The 20,589-nt window shown below is 43.4% G+C and overlaps 1 protein-coding gene across 1 annotated transcript; it reads right to left on the reverse strand.

Moving 5' to 3' along the window:
* Positions 1–18,178: 18,178 nt before the first annotated feature.
* Positions 18,179–18,954, reverse strand: LOC139002587 (zinc finger and SCAN domain-containing protein 4-like). Its single transcript, XM_070403758.1, has 2 exons — positions 18,710–18,954; positions 18,179–18,593 (listed from the first exon to the last, which is right to left on the reverse strand). The coding sequence occupies exons 1-2, from the start codon at positions 18,952–18,954 to the stop codon at positions 18,179–18,181; spliced, it is 660 nt and encodes a 219-aa protein (XP_070259859.1).
* Positions 18,955–20,589: the final 1,635 nt, after the last annotated feature.

The raw sequence follows: 20,589 nt of genomic DNA on the forward strand, positions 1-20,589 counted from the left end.
TTCGATCTTGATCTCTTGATTATGTTATTTTTCTTCATAATTAATAAATAGCTTGTGGGTGAAACTTTGAGAATGTGGGAATCCTTGTACCCTATGTTTTTAGCATCATTTGGTGATGCTTGCTTAAATCAATTTTTACATTGTTTGCAAAATGGTGATTTCCCAATTTCATCATGTCGTCTACATACAATAACTAGCATTCTTTTGTGTCAAAGAACTTTTCTTCCTTTCCAACCCTCATACATTTGATTGGATCTTTAAATAATAAATTTTCATTTTCTTTAGAAAAAAATATTCTAATTGTCTCAAATTTGGCCTGTTGGGTCTTTTAAACTTGCCCTTATATTTTTTTGTTACATCCCCACTGAGTGTTTCTTGCTTTCTGACACTACAAGAACATTTACTCTCACCACTGATTTTACTTGCCTCAGCCATTTCTCCAAGGAACTCTACTTCCTTTATGTAGAGAATGGTATTTAGAAACTAGGTCCTAGATGAGCACATTGATATTAGGGTGGAAATGAGCAATTTCTACTTCTATTACATGCAGTCCACTTCTATCCTTCTTACTCATGTTCCTACTAGTAGTTGTTTAATTTTGGATTTTATACAACTAGAGCATTTCCATCCTTTGCATTTAATTTAATTCAGCTAAGTATTTAATTTCAAATACTGCCACCTAAAATTCAATTTTATTCCTAAGAATTGGCAGAAAATGAAAATCCCTCTCTCTTCATCTGACAGCATGAGAGCTCTAAAGTTTCATACTTCATTCAAGACTTAGTCACCTCTGTTTGCCTTTCATTTGATTTTTACAGATGTTCTGAAGCTTCCAAAATAAATAGAGATTTTCAGTGAACCACAATATCTGGAAGATAAAGCAAGTGCTTACCAGTTTGCTTTGCCATCTGTTCTGTTTTAGATTGGATAAATACATATTCAATCCCCCCACACAGCATGCATGTGTCACGTACCTGTGGTGACTGGCTCTGATTCCATATGGTTGATTCTGATTATTTCATTACAATTGTTCAGATTTATAAACCCAGCAATTAAATAAACTTAGACATGTTAATACCTATGTAGCCCTTAATAACATGCCTCCAAAATAGTGTGGGAGATTTTACAAGACATTGTTTCATTGAAGGGACTATTATTAATTTAACGGAACATGTTATACATTCATATTATTTCCAAAAGTTTCTTTCTTTTTATATTTGTCAAGCCTTCATTTTAAAATAGAAGATTAACTATACTGTATTTTGATTGTTCCAAAAGTGATGATGGTGAAAAGCAACAATACAAATCCCAGCTATTTTTTTCTACCCATGTTTCCATGCAAAGATTAAGAGTGTCTGTGACTGGTTTCTAGAGTGATAATTTCAATTGGCTCAAGTCCATTAACTGCAGGGAAAAACACCTGGCAAGGCGGTTGGTAGCAGCCCGTTCTTGTTAACCTTTCAGCCTTCACAATAACTATCAGCAGGCACAGAGTCAGGTCCTCTAATAAGCTGGCATTAGAGCTGCTGACAGCTAATAAATAACATTATATGGGTTTCTAGGACTAAATAAAAGAAAATGTTCTGATTAATTGGAATGAAAAATTTTCAAATTTCATAATCTTAGAATTGAATAATTTTCAGACATAGAAAATAAAATAAAGATCGATATGACCTCTTAGAAGACATATTTCTATGAATAAAATAGATTTTCAGAGTATATTATTTTAGCTACTTTAATCCAGTTTAATTTTCTGTTACTTACACTGCTCTTTTATTTTTAGTAAAAGGGAAAATAGCTAAGAAGTGGAAAACTTACAGTACCAACTCTAGAAGTAAAGTTTTAACTAGATTCTTCACACCTGTAAAATTATTTCTGCTAGTGAATTAGAGAAGCCTTTTAATCCCCTATAAATGTGGGAGATTAGACCTCAGTCCTGCAGGAGGAACTGAAGAAGAGTATTTAAGAGCTTCACCAATACCTTCTTTTTGCCTTGCAGGTGGAGCAAATCTATAAAGAGAACCTGTTTGCCACTGGTTATGTGGAAGCTGAGATGGACATGAAGAGTCACAGGAGAAAACCAGAGCGGGAGAGTCACTAGAACAACTACTGTCCTGCAAAAAGCTAGTCAGTTTGCATATAGGAAGTAAGATTCTAGAGAAACAAATTCAAGGAAGGTTCCCACTTTCTTGGCATGCAGGGAGCTTTGAAATTAAAAAAAAATTCAAGGATGTAAATATTTACTAATTGGATAAATGTAGTAGGAAAATACGTTGAGATATTAACTATAATTCTTTATAGTGTACGGCCTTTTGCACTAGAGAAGGCAGCTACATGTTTCACATTAATGTTTCAGGGAATGGATATAACCAATATCAGAAGTGAAGAGAAAATAGGAAAAAAACTTTTGAAGGGATGTGAGAAAGAACCTTTGAACTCCTCATTAGGAAGAAGGGCCTCTGGATCTTCCAAAGTTTGAGGTTTAAAAAGTCAAACAATGGAACTGGAAGGCCATGGTAGACGGAATCAGTATTTTTCCATACTTAGGGATTTGATGAAATCTACTAAGAAGGACGGGATAATCAGAGGATAAGCAAGAAAGTGTATGTATGGCGGGTCCCTTATTCCCTCTCTCTACCCTTGCTTGAAACTGGGGAGGCATTGACAGATGCCAGATCTCAGAGCAAAATCCATTTCCTCTTTCCTACTGAGAATCCAAACAAGTCCCGAGATCCAGACCACCCCTTGTTCTCAGCATCTTGTGGAAGCGAAAGGCCGGTTCATGTGGCTTGTCTGAGATGAGAGAACTTGAGCAGCCTCACGGAATTTGTCATAACTTATGGAGGTGAGGGAGGGAAGTTGGTTGTTTCCTGTGCCTCTGAGAGACTGTGTAAGTCCCAGAGAGAGAGGGAGTGAGAGCCAGACCTGGAGCATTCCTAGAGGAGGGAGCATGAGAAAACGCAGAGGTAATTTGCATTAGTCAGTGACTAGGATTAGATGGGAACATGCTCATATGCTAGATGAGAATGCAGACAAGAAGAGCTCATGAATAAGTGGCAATTCCATCCCTTCATTCACTAACATTGAGGCATGACCTAAGAACCCCCAGTTTATGACAAAACCCCTGGAATAAAAGGAAATGGTCCTGACTTGATTAAGATTTTATTTTCAACACTTGATCCAATGGGAACACAAAATACAAAGTTAAGTTAAATTATAGAAAAATAAACAAATCTTCACTTTTTGTCCACCTGAGTTTTGTGGAATGGGATTCATACCCATTACATTTTATATTTAAGTTATTTGTGTGTCAGCTTTAATAAATTTTATTAGAGAGCTCCTGAAGGATAATGGTTGCATCTCTTTCTGATTTCCAGGCATCTTGACAATAGTAGGGACTTCATAAATATTTGTTTAATAGTATTAAATAGCTTAAACCAAAACATTCCTAGTAGCAAAGTTTCTTAGCAATTTCACTCATCCACTACATTGAGCTTGTTGCACAGGTATTTATACTCATTCAGTGAGTCATCGGATATAATCAGCTATAGTTAACTCAGCTAATTCAACGATGGCATGAAAAAGATGCAAATATGAAGGTCCTAATGACTTGTGCACATAGATACCTAATCTCAACATCTGATATCTCTCCCCTTCTTGAAGTACTGTCTTCATTTGGTTTCCAGCAACTTACCTAGCCTTCTTCCTACATTGTTCACTACTACTCAATTTCTTTTGCTGGTTTCTCCTTCCTTGATCTTATTTAGTTTCCAGGCTATAATTTCCATTGTGTCTACTGATGATTCACATATTTATACACCTGGCCCACATTTCTTGCCTTAGCTCTAATTTCCCCCTTGACCTGTGCATCATGATGTCTAATAAGCTTCTAAAAATTGCCATGTCTAAAACTGAACTCCTGATATACTCCCCAAGCTGGCTCCTCCAGCAGTTTGCTGCTATCTCAATAAAGGAGAATCTCCTATTTCTAGTTTCTCAGTCCAAAACCAAAAGGTGCAATCCCTTTTTTTTCTCTCTTGAACCTCACTTTCAAATCCACAGGAAAATGTATTTGACTTTACCTTCAAATATATCCAAAATCTGACCATTCTCATCACATCTACTGATGCCACACAAATCAAAGCCCTCAGCATCTCCTGCCTGAATTCTTGTAACAGTCTCCCAGCAGGCCTCTGTTTCTAACCTTGTCTTCCTACAGCCTATTATCAACACAGTAGCTGGAGTTAACCTTTTAAATTATAATCAGATAAGGTCACTCTGCACTCAAAATTTTTCGTGTCTTTCTAATTCAGGGTAAAACCCCACATCTTCACTATAATTCTCTTGATGTGATCTGTTTTCATATGACCTCTCAACCTTCATTTCTCCCTGCCTTTTAGGACCTCAGCCACTCTGGCTTCCTTGTTCTTTCTCACACATATCTGATATATTTTAAAGACCAGTCCTCTGTACTAGCTGCTCTCACAGCTTAAAATGTTCTTTCCTATTAAATTGACACTAGAGGCCTGGTGCACAGATTCGTGCACCGGTGGGGTCCCTTGTCCTGGCCTGCGGGGATCGGGTGAAACTGGCTCCCCAACATCCCCTGAGGGGTCCCGGATTGTGAGAGGGTGGTTCTCAGGTGACCCACCCCAGAATTGGGCTCCCTCCTCTCTGGTTCCGGGGGAACCGCAGCTGTCAAGTCACGGCAACTCAGCAGCTCCTGCATCAAGCGTCTGTCCCCGGGTGGTCAGTGCACATCATAGCTACCATCCAGTCAGTCAAAAGGTCTGATGGTCACTTAGCCTTTTATATAGACAGACTAGTGGCCTGGTGCACAAAATTCATGCATGGGGGGGGTCCCCTCAGCCCATCCTGCACCCTCTCCAATCGGGGACACCTTGGGGGATGTCCGACCGCTGGTTTAGGCTCAATCCCACAAAGATTGGGCCTAAACCGGCAGTCGGACATCCCTCTTGCAATTTGGGACTGCTGGCTTCTAACTGCTCACCTGCCTGCCTGCCTGATCTCCCCTAACTGCCTCTGCCTGCCTGCCTGGTTGCCCCCAACTGCCCTCCCCTGCTGGTCTGATCGCCCCTAACTGCCTCTGCCTCAGCCCCCACAACCATGGCTTTGTCCGGAAGGAAGTCAGACATGAGGAAGATGGCCAGTCTACCTGGTCTAATTAGCATATTACCCTTTTATTAGTAAAGATAGATTATATAGGATAGGATTGCTTAAATGGGTGGGGGGAGCCTTTTTCAGCAGGAGGAGATGCTCTTGGCAGACAAAAACACATAATCCCTATATCTGTACTGATAGCTAGTCATATGCACTATATTGCCAAATTGGTCATGAAAAAGTTGAACCGCTTTCTTACACCTTACACCAAACAGCTGTTGCCCTTAAAACCCCTCCTCAGCCCCCACCTTAGGTTCTGCCTTCTCAGTTCACCCAGATTAGGTTCTGATTGGTCAGTTTCTATGCCAGTCAATGTCAAAAGCTCCGCCTCCTAGGCAGCCGTTGGCTCCTGGCACTTCACCCAGATTTGGTTCTGATTGGTTGGTTTCTATGCCAGTCAGCATTTCTGGGCCTATCTTTGGGCCTGATCAAAGAGGTGGGGCTGATCATCTCCGGGCCTATCCCAGGTTAGCCACTGTCAACATTTCAAAGTATTTCCTTTTGTCTTTTGTAAATTTATATATCCAAATGCCTTTTTGAGGTGCTACTATTTATTTATTTTCATATATTTTGTATTGACTTCAGAGAGGAAGGGAGATAGAGATAATAACATCAATGATGAGAAAGAATCATTGATCAGCTGCATCCTACACACCCCTTACTGGGGATGGAGCCCACAACCAGGGCAGGTGCCCTGACAGGGAATCCATGCATGACCTCCTGGATCTTAGATCAATGCACAAGCACTGAGCATGCTGGCAGGCAAGATGATACTATGTATTACATGTGTATCCTTATTTGTTTTCTTTTAGTTATGGTGTATGTATTTCACTACATCTATAACCACTTTTTTCCCGTTTATTAAGGCACTGTTTATTTTTCCCAGCATTATTGAGAAATCTACACTAATAAAAGACAAATGTGCAAATTGACCATACCTTTGCTATGCCTTAAGCCATGCCCACCAGCCAATCAGAGTGACTATATGCAAATTAACCCAACCAAGATGGCTGCCGACAGCCACGGAGCTGGAGCAAGCAGGAGGTTTGGTTGCCCCAATGATGGAGGAAGCCAAGCTTCCCAGCTGCTGCGGCCGACTCTGAGCTCCACTGAAGGCAACAAAGTTTCAATTATAGAAGATAAATAAAACCTAGATACCTGCTTTCAGCCGACCGTGGCCACGGAGCTGGAGCGAGGAGGAGTGGGTTGCCCCTGGCGATGGAGAAAGCCAAGCTTCTCTTCCACCCACCCAGGCTACAAAGTTTCAATTATAGAAGGTAAATAAATCCCAGAATAAAGAAAGAAAAAAAAGAGAGGCTGGGAGCTTCCATTGCTGGGGGGGGTGGGGGGAGCGCTTGGCCAGCCTGAAAATAGCCATCAGCCCCTCATCCAGGCTGGCCAGGCACCCCAGTGGGGACCCCCCCCCCACCCTGAAGGGGGTGTGACCAGCCTGCAAGCACCCAGGCTGGCCAGGCACCCCAGTGGGGACCCCCCCCACCCTGAAGGGGGTGTGACCAGCCTGCAAGCACCCAGGCTGGCCAGGCACCCCAGCGGGGACCCCCACCCTGATCCGGGACACCCTTCAGGGCAAACCAGCTAGCCCCCACCCATGCACCAGGCCTTTATCCTATATAATAAAAGGGTAATATGCAAACTGACCCTAACAGCAGAACGACTGGGAATGACTGGTCACTATGACACACACTGACCAGCAGGGGGCAGATGCTCAATGCAGGAGCTGCCCCCTGGTGGTCAGTGCGCTCCCACAGTGGGATCTCTGCTCAGCCACAAGCCAGGCTGATGGCTGCCAGCACAGCGGTGGTGGTGGGAGCCTCTCCTGCCTCCTCAGCAGCGCTAAGGATGTCCAACTGCAGCTTGGGCCTGCTCCCCGCTGGCAAGTGGACATCCCCTGAGGGCTCCCGAGCTGCCAGAGGGATGTCTGACTGCCAGCTTGGGCCCGATCCCCCAGGGAGCAGGCCTAAGCCAGCAGGTGGACATCCTCCGAGGGGTCCCAGACTGCAAGAGGACATAGGCCGGGCTGAGGGACCCCCCACCCCACCCCCCCGGGTGCACAAATTTTTGTGCACCGGGCCTCTAGTAATTGACATAACCACTGTATAAGTTTAAGGCAGACTGCACGATGGTTTGGTTTACATACATTGTGAAATGATTACCACATTGGGTTCAGCCAACTTCCATCGAAGATGTAACAAACCAATATTGAAATCTCTAATGTAATTTGAGTTAGCATAGAGACAGCCAGCACCACCCACTCTGGGACAACGTTCACCCTTGTCACCACCAGGAAGCGGCTGGACACCCACAGCAGCTGCTCCAGTGCATCCACGCTGATGCCATCCAGGAAGCAGCACAGCAGCTCCTCCAGCTCCAAGGCCCCCCTGCTGTGCACAGCACCTGGGTCATGGCCCCAGTGGTGGGGTGCACTGCCTGTGGGGCCCCTGGCTGGCAGGGCGTGTCCCGTGGGAAGGAGACTCCAGTGGGAATCAAAAGCGAAAGCTGCCCGGTTGGGGGAAAGCAGAACCGCTGCAGCCTTGCCACACCCCTGGGCCAGCAGCTGAGTGGAGCTCAGCACCTTCCCTGGGTACCCCCGGCAGAGGCGGCCGGCCAGCCCGACCAGGAAATCATCCCGCCATCAGGCCCCACGCTCTGGTGGTGCCCGGACAGCTCATGGCCCCTGAGGGCAGTTCTTGGGGTGCCGGAGTGAAAGTGCCTCTCAGGGCCTTTCACTTCGAGGATGGAGGGGGACGCCGCATGCCTGCTCTCCTCTGGGCCAGTGTGTGAGAGGATGGAGGGCGACGCTGCATGCCTGCTCTCCTCCCAGGCCAGTGTGTGAGAGGATGGAGGGAGACACCGCATGCGTTCTCCTCCTGGGGCCAGTATGTGAGCGAGACTCCGCTGAGCAGAGATTTTTTGCCCGGCACTTCAGTCAGGTGGGATGCGATGGCCCCTGGGAGGCTGTGCCGTCCTGGTTCACAATAAGAAAGGTACTGTGCTGAGCCGTTTCCCAATCGGACCTCCCTCTTCCTTCCCCAGCACACTCAAAACCTACTCTGGCCAACCACCTCAACCCCGCAGACCCTTAAGACCTTCCTACCTATTTTGTTGGCTTTCCCCTATCAACCGTGCACCCTATTGTGTTGCCTAGGGGCACCCCTAACTGCTCCCTGTAGGGTGGGGACAGCCGGGGAGGAGCCATGGTGTTGCGGGGAAAGCGGTCTGCGCCTTCCATCCGTGGCCAGACAGGCGCAGGCGCATGGAGGTGAAGTCTCCGTGTTTGCTTTCCCACAGGCCTGAGCCAGAGCAGCCGGGATGAGCTGGTGATCCCAACGTCCTGACAGCCAGCCGGGTCCTCCTGCCACCCACCAGGATTCCCCTGTTCACCATCACTGATCCATCAGAGCTTGTGGGGGAGGAGGTACCAAGAGGTCAGCAGTTCAGCCCCTGGCCAGCTGCCCGCCCCCCACAAGCCTACTGCAAGCACAGCCTGGGCTTTAGGTCAAGCCTTTGGTCATTATGGATGTTACGGACGCTGGCTCTTTATATATATAGATAGTTAGCTCCCTTACTTCCTTCATAATTTTATTCAAAAGTCATCTTTTTAGTAAAACTTTCATTGCCACTCCCTAGAATTTCAGTGCTGACCTTCATATTTCATAGGGCCTTTCTCAGTTTTATAAATTCTTCTTAGATAACATCATTTATTCAGATATATATTTTACTTATTTATCTTGTTTATTGTTTGTCTCCTGCTTGACAGTATTTTGTTCACCACATGATATCTGGCCCTACAGTAGTGCTTGAAATATGGTAAGTACTCCATAAATATTTGTTGAGAGATCATTTAGTAAATAAATGTGTATTTACTAAACTATTACCAGTTTCTTTTTTAGTTTCACTAATTCATGACCACATGAAATAAAACTATGCTACTAACAAAATTTCTTTACATGGATTTTGTTCTATTTCATTACAAAACCCAGTGTTAAAAATGCTTCTGTAATGCAAGTTTGCATATGATAAAATACACTTTCTGAGTACAATGCTATCAGGAAAAACTCTGTTAGTAATTAACATAAAGGTTATTTTGCCTCCTTGTAAATTGGTTCTTTATCCTAGAATGGTTTCTGGACCAAATAATAAAATAAGCATTATGCTTTTGAATAAAAGCTATGTTTTTGTATACAAACTTCTGTTTGCTTTGTTCTTTGTTTATGCTATTGTGTGTGTGTGTTTTTTTTTTAAACTAGAATTTCCAACATCCTCATTTCTATCCATGGAAAATCTACATATTAATGGTGTGATATTTTTAATACTTTGATAAATTATTTTTTTATGAATAAACTGATTTTTTATGTTCGCCATTATGGCGTCAGGGAAGGAAAGAAGGACAATGATCTCTCTGAGAGGAGAGTTTGATGCTGGGGAGAAAGGTAATGGAATTTGAAATATACCTTCCAATGCTTCAAAGCCCCAGAGTGGGGAAGAAGTTCACTGCACGTGGAGACAGGAAAACTAAGGGCTGAGGGCTGTGGCCTGGCTTAGCATTTGGTACTCCATTAGGAAACCGATGTTCCAGGGCTCCTCTGACCAACAGGCAGCAGCTCAGCACAGTCGATGTGGTGGTGGTGCACTCTGATGGAGAGAAGTTCTTGCTGACATGTGTGTGCTGCTTTAGCTCCTGCATGGGCACTGGCTTAAGGGCCACAAAAGAACCTACTGTTAAGATGAAAGATATGGCAGTGACTCTGAGGGGTGTTCAAAATCAGGGAGCAGAGGGAAAGCTGAGTCAACTTGGACTGGCAAGGTATCAGGCAAGCTGAGAAATTTAAGATCACAAAGACAGAGCCATAGAACAGGCCAACACTGGGTGAGTGAAACTTGGCTGACACACTCAATGGTGAGACTGAGGCTAGAGAGCCTCCCTCCCACAGTACTCAACGTCATCTAAGTTACAATATCTTAGGAGTCAGCAAATTGTAGCCCATAGGCCAATATTGCCTGTTGCATGTTCTGTAAGAATGGTTGAAAAAAATCAGAATATTTTGTAACACTTGAATATGATATAAAAATCGCATTTCATATAAAGTATCCATAAATAAAGTTTAATTAGACACAGCCATACTCATTTATTTACATCTTGTCTATGGTTGCTTTCTTGCTACAGTAGCAGAGTTGAATAGTTGCAATAGAGACTGTCTGGCAAATGAAACCTAAAATAAATTGTCTGGCCATTTACAGATACAGTTTGCACACCCTTGCAATAGGCCACCTTAGAAACTAGCCTAAGGAGAAAGAGAGGAGTCTGAAACGCTGAGGCATAATCTGAAAGAGACTGAATTAACCCCAAGAGATCACTAAATTTTTTAATTCACAAAATATAATTAGATTAGGTAAAGATTAGGTTTAGCAAAGAATTTCTATGCCAATTCTTTCACATGTTCTTAAGTGGCTCAATGGGGCATTCTCAGGTATATCTCAGACACAGGGTGGTTTCTAGACCCTCAACAGACTCAGTGCAGATTTACTCGCACCTTTGACAGAGTACTTTACAAGTATCAAACACATAAAGAAGTTATTAGAACCCAAGTTTATGAAGCCTCTAGGCAAAACTATAAAATAGCTGTTTTGTTTTTTATTCTTTCATTCTACTTCCAAGTCTGTTGGCAGCCCTATTTCCATCTTCTAAGGTATCAATCTCACTAAGGCTGTTTTATTGATATCTTGTGTCATTTCCTCCCGGTTGACCTTCCTTATTGTCCACAAGACGATGGAAACACCTCATTCATTTACACTGAAATATGAATGTAGTGATAGTTAAGAATATCTTTAATCTTTCAGATATATATTTTTTAAAGAATAGTTTATTGATTTTTAGAGAGAGAGGAAGGGAGAAGAGAGAAACATTGATGTGAGAGTGCAACATCAATTGGCTGCCTCCTGCATGCCCCCTATTGGGTATTGAGCCTGCAACATGGGCATGTACACTGACCAGGAATTGAACCAGTAACCTTTGATGCATAGGATGATGCTCAACTGAGCCACAGCGGCCAGGACAAGTCTCCCAGATATTTTGAAAACAGTGGTTTGTTAATGCCAAGGAATAAATTCCTGATGGAAGAACTTAAGTGGTAATTTTGGTTATGTGCTTTTAGAATTTAAACTGTGGATTCATGCCAACATAACAGGTCAGTTTGTGAGGAATACATGTTTATATGTTATGTGTGATATTTTTCTTTTTTTGTTTTTAAAATTTACATTACTCCAATTTTAAAGGGGAGAAAATGAAAATAGGTAAAAGTTAATGTTAACTTCAAAGCCTATTTTCTTAAATTAAGAATAAGTTAAAAATCCTAACCACTACTTGACCCTATTTTCTATGTTTGAAATACATTTTTGTAAATGACCTAGTTGTTTTTTTTTTCTTTTCTAAATAATTGCTGCGTTTCCTATACACAGGTCCTAAAGGCTTCAGCAGCCTAGTCCTTTCTTTCCTTAAGCCACAAGGTTAAATGGCCCAATTTAGCTATGCTAGCATTCTTCTTGGTAAAGTTAGCAACTCATTGTGCCGAGTTAACCTTGAAGTTATTTGATGTTAAATCAGTTTTACTTGGGAATGTGTTTTCACAACCCCCCCGCCCCCCCGCAGCCAAGGTCCTTTTTATTCTGTCGTATAATTTGCTGTCAAATTAAATGATGCATTTAAATAAAATGACCAAAGATAATGACTATAACAAGGGAGAGACCAGAACAATTGCTGCTGTAATATCATTCCAATCTGAATGACCCTGCTGTGTTAGAGTCATGAAACAAGGGGTGTCAACTCATGGTAACCTGCCACTTTTTGTCAGCCAAATAATGGAAGCTTCTAGTGGATTGGCATTTAAAGAAAAGTTGACCAAAGAACAAGTATTTGTTATAATACAGGCTCTGGAATAACCATACATTAATTGGAAGTAGAGTATAAAATGTACTCAAGGTAATCATAAAACTGAATGACATTGAAAGTATATTTCTTACTAGAACTTACGTAGCATGGTAAAATAATGACGAAGAACACTTGTGTGCACCAAATTGTCCTGGCTACAAGTGTGGTGAAGGATAAGAGAGGTGGAGATGCACATATGGGAGGAAAATGGGCAACATCTGCAATAGTGCCAAAATTGAAAATTTTAAATAATAATAAAAAAATTAAAAATGAAAGCAATTGACAAGATATCTTTCAAAGACAATTATATTTATAAATTTAGAAATTGAATTTTTGTGGTGAAAAAGCAGTTTCAGAGCTTCCAGACTAATGACAACCTTAGAAGAATATCCTTTCTTCCTTACTCCTTCCGTCCTTCTTTCCTTACTTTTTTCCTTCCTAAAGTGAGAAGATGCTGGAGGGTATTGTTATTTGGCTCACTCGCACAAAGGGAACTTGTGTAATTTTACTTTTATCTTTCAGGTGTCAGAATTTAGCGCCTATATATACTTGATTTAAATTAATTAATCTCTAATAAAAATGGACTATATTTTACAACTCACTTTTTTCCCTGCACTTTTTTTTAATGCATCATTATTAGATGTTTTGTTTCATAAGTAAAAAGATTTGCTTTTTAAAAATTTGACTTTATGTATACTTTCTTAATTTATTTCTAAGTAAGAAGTCTCATAATTTCCTTTATAGCTTCTTTTTTTCCTCATATGATATATCATATGATATTAATGCCCTAGTTTATGGACTTTACTTCATGAATATGAGTCTACTATGACTAGATTTTGATTTTGTTATTCTTATATGTCCTTGGATTCTTTTCCACAAGGACAATATTTTTGTTTTATAATCAGAGGCCAAATTTAAAGTTCACCATCTGTTTATCAAAATTCATCAAATAATCAGTTTGCATGCCCTATGCCAATTATATACCCTTTTCTCAGTAATAGTATATGTAATTTTCTGCCATCTATCTGTAATATCAATCCTGTATTCTGTAGGGAAAGAAAAAATAATTTTCCTAAGTTCTTGGCCTGGTGTCCCTGTAACAAAAGACAGATTACCAAGAGAAAACAAACAGAAGTTTATTAACAGGTATAACCTGTATATATGGGCGATAACCCAGGGAAAAATGAGTGACTCTCAGATGTGGTTTAGAATTCAGGCTTAAATACCATGTTTAGTTAAAGACAAAAGGGGGGAGGGTGTGAGGGAGGCAAGTTGCAGGGAGATGACCAGGAAAAGTATGGTAAACAAGTGTAAGCTTTGTTATATAGATTTAAATTGGTGCCTTTTCCATTGATAAGTGTTTCTAGTGAATCATGCTTTTCTTCTTGGACAAAATTGAAGATTTCTTCCTTCGGGAACCCATGAGAAGGCAGGATTCTTTGGAAAAGACAATGATGCTGGGAAAAATAGAAGTCACAGGAAAAGAGGAAGACCAGATATGAAGATGGATTGACTTTATAAAAGCCACAGGTGTGAGTCTGCAGGGGCTGGGCAGGGCTGTGGACAGGACATTGTGAACGTCACTCATTCATAGGGTCACCAGGAGGCAGAGCCGACCCAACAGCATGTAACACACACACACCCTTACAAACAGAGGCTTCCTTTATAAATGTAAATTTTCCTTACAAACTAGTAACTTCTACTTCATTTTCAGAATTCCTCCTGTGTCTGCTATTTCTCAAAATAATCAGCTCAAAATAATTCAATTTAAAAGAGACATATTTTAGGGTGGCATATTCTGCCACTCTTCAGTCCTTTTCAGTTTTGATATTTGTGATTCATAATTTTATAATTAAAGGGAAAAACTTGAAGTATTTTCAATAAAATTTAAAAACAGTTTATGAGAAAAAAAATAGGATATTTGGAAAAAAATTGACTTTAAATGTTTATTAGTAACTAGTGAGTGGCAACTAAATGTCAGAAAAACATACAAGAAAACATCCAACTCTTCCTTCTTTTACTTGGGGCTCCTTCCCTTGCATTTGACAGTGTTTTCGATCTTGCTTAGATTACTCAAACAAAATTCAACACAGCTCTGTTCTAATTTTAGTACTGCTGATTGACTATGATTTCTAAAATGCCCCTACCCTTTCCTTAGATTGCACTATTTTGATTCTCTTTCTATCTCTCTTAAGTTTTTCCCTGTCTTTGTCTTCCCTCTTAAATCAGTATTTGTTGTGGTAATATATAGAAATGTTTACAAATGCTTTAAAAATGCCTGAAAAATGTTAAGAAGGTTTTAAAATGTTTTCCTTGAAACTTAAAGTGTGATATTAAGGACACATTCCCCACTGCCCTGAAGCATGTGTCCCTCATAGATAAGGATTTGAACTTCAGTTCTGACTCAGAGTGACTTGCTAAGATAATCATTTGAGTGAGTGATGTGCTCTCCCTAGATAACCACAGGTAGCCCATCACCCTGTTTGAGATTAACATGTGTGCATTGACGTAATTCATTGATAGCCACCTGAACTGCTGCGGGTGCGGTACAGGCTTTAAAAATGGGGGTCCTGACCAGAACAGTGCTCGCCTGTTGAGACAGCTACAAAGGCACGTCCTCTTGTCAGTTTGGCAAGCGATGCTGCTCCATGCTCCTCTCTCAGCCAGAAGTACAGCCAGTACCTCCCTGTTGAGACGCAACTGAGCTCTTGGGTAAGGAACGCTGGCCCCCTGTATCTGGACAGGACCAGCCCAGCTGCTGGATCCCAGAGGACAGCACTACCGGGATCCCCAATAAGCTTATACCCGCAGCACCAGGAATTGTGTGAGTAATAAAGTGCTGTGTGATTTGCAACTGCATATGTTTCATGTGGTGTAATTACTCCAGCAGTTAATTGAACTATTTTGCGTAAGCTTAAAATTAAAATGAAAGCTTCTGGTCTTTTCGGTCCTAGGCTTGCCCTTGGTCCTGCTTGTGTAGAGTAGCCTCTTTGCTAGTAACTACTTGAATGTCCCAGACCTGCATGGTTAAACTTTATCTCAAGGGACGCCTTAGATAAACACCCCAGATCCTTTCCCAGGACCTACTTGGGACAGTATTTCTCCAAGTATGATTCTTAGTTCATTTGTATGTTTAATAATTATTAAAATAGGAGTCCTATTAAATATGCAGATTTTTGATCCCAGGCCTGGCATCCTAGGGAGAAATCTCCTAATGGTGGAGTCCAAGAATCTGCCTTGTTTCTCTGAATGTGTTTCACTCACAGTAAAGTGAGACCTGTTACTTTAAATCATGGGCTGTTTCAGGATTCTCCCACATTTCTGCCTTAGTCACACTAAAATTCTCCCTATTGTCCAAAAATTCATTGAACCTATCCTGGCCTCAATGCTTGTGTCCATTCCAATCTCACTCTGGAGTCTCAGACTTCTCTCTCTCCTTGGAGGGCTCACAAAACTTCAAATTCCCCTTGAACCCAGTCTTCACCCTGCCTTCCCTCTTGCAGTGATTGACATCACTTACATCTACACGGTTGCCAGAACAAGCAACTGGGAGGTAATCCTAATTTTTGTCTTTTCCCTACATTTATCCACTGTCAGGCTTCTATTTATTTTGCTTTCTAACTATTTGTACATTCCATCCAATTTTCTCTATTACTACTGTTATCATTAAACAAAATTATTATAATAGTAATTTCAATGTTTCCGCAGACCCTAACAATGTCCCATGTATGTCCCTCGCAGGTCTTAACCTAATCCTATCACTTCTCTAATTAAAAGCTTTCAGAAGCTCTCACTGATTTTTTTCTTTTAAAAATATAAAATATAAACTCCTTTGTGTGGCTTACAGTGCCCTTCATGATCTGATCATTGTCTATCTCTCCAATTTATTTTTTACTATTCCAGGGTTATGCTTTATAATTTAGTCATACTAAGCTTCTTATATATTCTTTAAGCTTCCATGCTGTTTCTTGCCTTTGGGCATTTATGTAGAATATTCTTTCTACCTAGACTCCTATTCCCTACCCTCTTTACTCTGATAGTTTCTGGAATGCTTTTCTCCTCACCTCTGGAGTGGGCACAGCATCACAAGTTTCATAAATGAGAAAGAAGAAAAAATGTTACTGATACTGTTATAACTTGGTTATTAAAAAACAGGAAATAAATAAAGGGAAGACTAAATAATGTAGACATGCCATTTATATAGGTTTGCCAGAAAGCTACAGTTAACGTTCTCTGAGTCTGTTCCCTCCAGATCACTGTGGGGAGGAGCTGGACAATAGATGCATGCCCAGTAAAGTCTGGGTGATGTAGGAAGATGCGTAGCTGTCAGTCATATCTGGGAACAAGTCAGAGGCCAAAATAGGTGTGGCCACTGCAAATGTGGGACGATTTGGACAAAGGGACTTCTCTCTCTTTTGTTTTCACCTCTCCTGCTTGCCTGTACTCCTGGGTCTGCTGTTGCAGGGGGCGCACTCCCTTGCACTTGCCCATGTGGCCAACAGCCACGTGGGACCCACACAATGGACTGATGGACTGAATCTAGCCTGATGCTACATTGGACTCAACTTCACCATGAAAACAGAGACTCTGGACACTGCTCCTGCTTTCAGCTCTACTAAGCCCCCAGCTGTACATTTTCCAGGACTGGGTTGCAGACAATGGGATTTTACACACCAAGGGATGTAATTCAATGCAAATAAAATCCATTCATTCTCCTATGGCAGTCTTAGAAAATTCATTTTCTAAAGATATCACTAGAACTCCACTTCTACTAATGTCAGGGAAATTGTACTCACTGATTTCTCCAGTAACAGCACCAGGCAGCACTACTCTAACATTTTATTTCTTTTAAAGAATTGAGTCAAATAGTTACTGGTAGCTGCAAGGGAGGCTTGGAATGAAAGTATCTTTCAAAAAAACATGAAACATCAAGATTAGTTTATACAGATCATGATTCATCACTCAAACCAGAGGTATTATCTTTTTTTTTTTTTTTGCCTGCAAACCGAGTCTTTATTTTATAGCCAGATTCCATAAGGCAAAGTAAGGGTGTGGCCAAGATGTTTACAATGTTCTTGTGGGTTTTGAATCTACTCAATTACATGCGCCTGATCAAGCTTTGTTTACTTGCTGCACCTCCCACAGCCCATATCACTAGCCACCTGGGAGCCCCTTTGCACACCACCTCAGATGCAGTTCTGGATTTTAAGAAATAAACAATACACTTTTATTTATTCAACAACTATTGGTCTTTGGAAACGTGTCAGCCACTTTCTTGGGCACATTCCCGTGGTTGTGGGCTTCATCCCCAGTGGGGGGCATGCAGGAGGCAGGTGATCAATGACTCTCTCCCTCTCCCTTCCTCCCTGAAATCAACAAAAAATATAAAACAAAATAAATAACATAAAATAAATATATCTACACACACACATTACAGGGAGGAAGCTCCGGGCATGGAGTGCCTGGATGTGGAGTCACTGGATGTGGAGGCCCTGGACGTTTTTGGTGTTTTTTTTTTTTATTTTGAGTTTTATTGCCCCATATTTTCACACACAACAGACCCTACAGATGATTTCCATAAAGTCACGAGAAGTGGAGGTGCACTTTGAGAAATCTGCCTGCATTCTTGCTGAGTTCTTTTGGCCGATGCCTGTGGATCACATTGCAATAAACCAGTCCTACTGCGCAGCTGCTGAGTGTGTGGCGGATGGAGTGCAGCCGTCACTGTGCTGGCTCAACGCGGTGGGGGGGCGCTGTCGTCCTGAGCTGTTCAGAGCCTCCGTAGCTAAGATCAAAAGGGCTTTCGGGTCGCGACTCCCGCCTTAGTCTCCCGGGCCCCCCAGACTTGCAGGTGACAGAACCGAGTCCCGGGGGTTATGAACTGGCCACAGTCTCAGCATGGTCAGTGGGGAGAAGACGCCATTCGGGTCTAGATTCAGGCTGTCTTCTCCGCCAGCCCGGGAACCGGTCTCAGGGGCCCGTTCCCCTCCCAGGGAAGCTCTTTTTTTCTTTTTTTTGGGAAATTTTTATTTAAATGTCTTATGTTCCCTTTTAACCAACACCAAAAAGAAAGAAAGTTTTTTTTGCTGTTCCAAACAGGAGAGTCACTTCAGAGAGGAGCTGGCGCGCGCGTGGTGTCCCGGGGCATGGAGGCCCCAGATTCGGAGGCCTTCCTCTGGTGCATCGGCAGGTGGCGGTGGTAGGTGGAGGACTGGCGTAGGTCCTCCCGCACTGAGCGCACGCGTAGGGCTTGGCGCCCGTGTGGATGCGCTCGTGCGCCTGCAGGTTGGTCCTGTGGTTGAAGGCTCGGTCGCAGTGGCCGCAGCGGAAGGGCTTCTCCTTTGCGTGGATCAGCTCGTGCACGCGCAGCTCCGAGGCCTGGAAGAAGCCTTTGCCGCACGTGGAGCAAGCGAAGGGCCGCTCGTTGTTGTGCCTCCTCTGGTGCAGCTGGAACCGACAGAGGTACCTGAAGACCCGGGGACACTGGTCGCACCGGTGGTACAGCTTCCGGGCGCCCCCCGCCTCCGGGGGCGCCTCCTCTCGGGGAGGCTCTTCCTGGGCAGTGGGGACGCCCGGACTTGCTGAACCGGAGCTGCGTGGACTCTCCCTGGACCCTCGCTCTCTGCGGGGCCCTGAGGGCTCTCTTCCTCCGGGATGAGCATAAAGGGGGGTTGGTGGTCTGGTCTGGAAAGGTTGTCGCCATCTTCATCTGCATCTTCTGGTGCTGCTGGTCGGGGTGTCTCTGGGGGAGTTGGGGAGGGGGTCCCCGTGGCGGCGGCTGCTGAGCGCTGCTCCTGGAGGTGGGCCAGGACCTGTCCTATGGGCATGTTCTCCGAGAACAGGGCTTCCTGCCCCCCCCCCCCCCCCCCCCCGATGCTGACATGGATCATGCTGGGGGACCTCAGGCCCTCATCCCCCAGGTGCTCCATGAACGCCTCCATGTCTCTGCCACTCGACTCCCACTTCTCCTGCCAGGCGACCTCTCGCTGCTGGGCCTGTTGAGCAGGAACTGCTCCATTGACAGTTGGACAATCATCTCCTGCTCACTGTGCATGTCTGGCTGCAGCCACGAGCAGAAAGACCAAAAGATGCCCCACAACTCCACCATCCAATGCCCGTGGCTGCCGTTGTTCAATGAGATGAGCCCAGGGCTGGGGAAGCCAACCTCCTCCGCATCCTCTCCCTACTGGTTGATGGGTCCTCCGCGAGATCTAAGCGTGAAGTTTCCTGCCCGGGGACCGTTCCTGGCTGGTTCGTCTTGAGATGCCATTCTCCTCACGGACACAGACGTTCACGCTGGGTGATCCTGGCCCAACGCTGAGCTGCTGTGGGGCTTGGCTGTCAGCGATGTGCTCCCATGTGCTTCCCAAGCCTCCTGCCTTTTATAGGCCCGTGGTCCGAGACGAGATTAAAGCCTGTGATCGGATAAACTCAGCCTGTGAGGGTTGTCTGGTGGCATCTAGGCCTCCAGGCTCCATCTCTAACACCGGGTCTACACCCCCTGGGCAGGAGCGAGGGGCCATCCTCACACACACTCCTTGTCTGCAGGGCCATCGGACATTCTCACTAAGGGGCATGCAAAGGTGAGCGTCGTCTCATGGACATTCTGGTCAGGGTTGGTCATAAGCGAGTCTCCCACAGATATGGAGAGAGAGAGAGAGAGAGAGAGAGAGAGAACGCAGAGAAAGAGAGAGAGAGAGAGAGAGAGAGAGAGACAGAACGCAGAGAAAGAGAGAGAGAGAGAGAAAGAGAGAGAGAGAGAGAGAGAGAGAGAGAGAGAAAGAGAGCACAGAGAGACTCCTGTCTCAGCCACTGAGACATACAGGCCCGGCTCCTACTAATTTCCTAATCCTATCTTTCTTGATAACAGATCAAGAAAGAAGGTGAAATGGTCTAAGACAGCGGTTCTCAACCTGTGGGTCATGACCCCTTTGGGGGTTGAAAGACCCTTTCACAGGGGTCACCTAAGACCATCGGAAAACATATATATAATTACCTATTGTTTTTGTGATTAATCACTATGCTTTAATTATGTTCAATTTGTAACAATGAAAATACATCCTGCATATCAGATATTTACATTACGATTCATAACAGTAGCAAAATTACAGTTATGAAGTAGCAATGAAAATAATTTTATGGTTGGGGGTCACCACAACATGAGGAACTGTATTAAAGGGTGGAGGCATTAGGAAGGTTGAGAACCACTGGTCTAAGAGGAAGAGATTAACAGGGTTTACCAGCTTTCTCTTACAGACTGACACCCCTAGGGAATGGCCAAGCAGGCTTACTTCTTAATCCAGCCCTAGTCATTACCTCTCCACCCCCAATCAACCCCCCCTCCCCCTCCCCCCCGCCCCACTCACACCCCTTTCCTCATAACCTCAGGAATTTTCCAAAGTAAAATGCTGTTTCCAAAGTAAGATGCAAATGACTACAGGGCTCTCCCAGTCAAGGTTAAT

Source organism: Myotis yumanensis, unplaced genomic scaffold (assembly GCF_028538775.1).
Source record: "Myotis yumanensis isolate MYYU_CA2020_CCGP unplaced genomic scaffold, mMyoYum1.0.hap1 SCAF_2, whole genome shotgun sequence".
Lineage (NCBI taxonomy): Eukaryota > Metazoa > Chordata > Mammalia > Chiroptera > Vespertilionidae > Myotis > Myotis yumanensis.

Bases quoted from the DNA above. Each gene is read 5' to 3' on its own strand.
- LOC139002587 (XM_070403758.1), bottom strand. From the start codon at position 18,954: ATGCCCATAGGACAGGTCCTGGCCCACCTCCAGGAGCAGCGCTCAGCA. The intron at 18,594-18,709 runs GCAAGTCCGGGC...CCGGGTCTTCAG, and splicing joins GTCCACGCAGCTCCGGTTCA to GTACCTCTGTCGGTTCCAGC.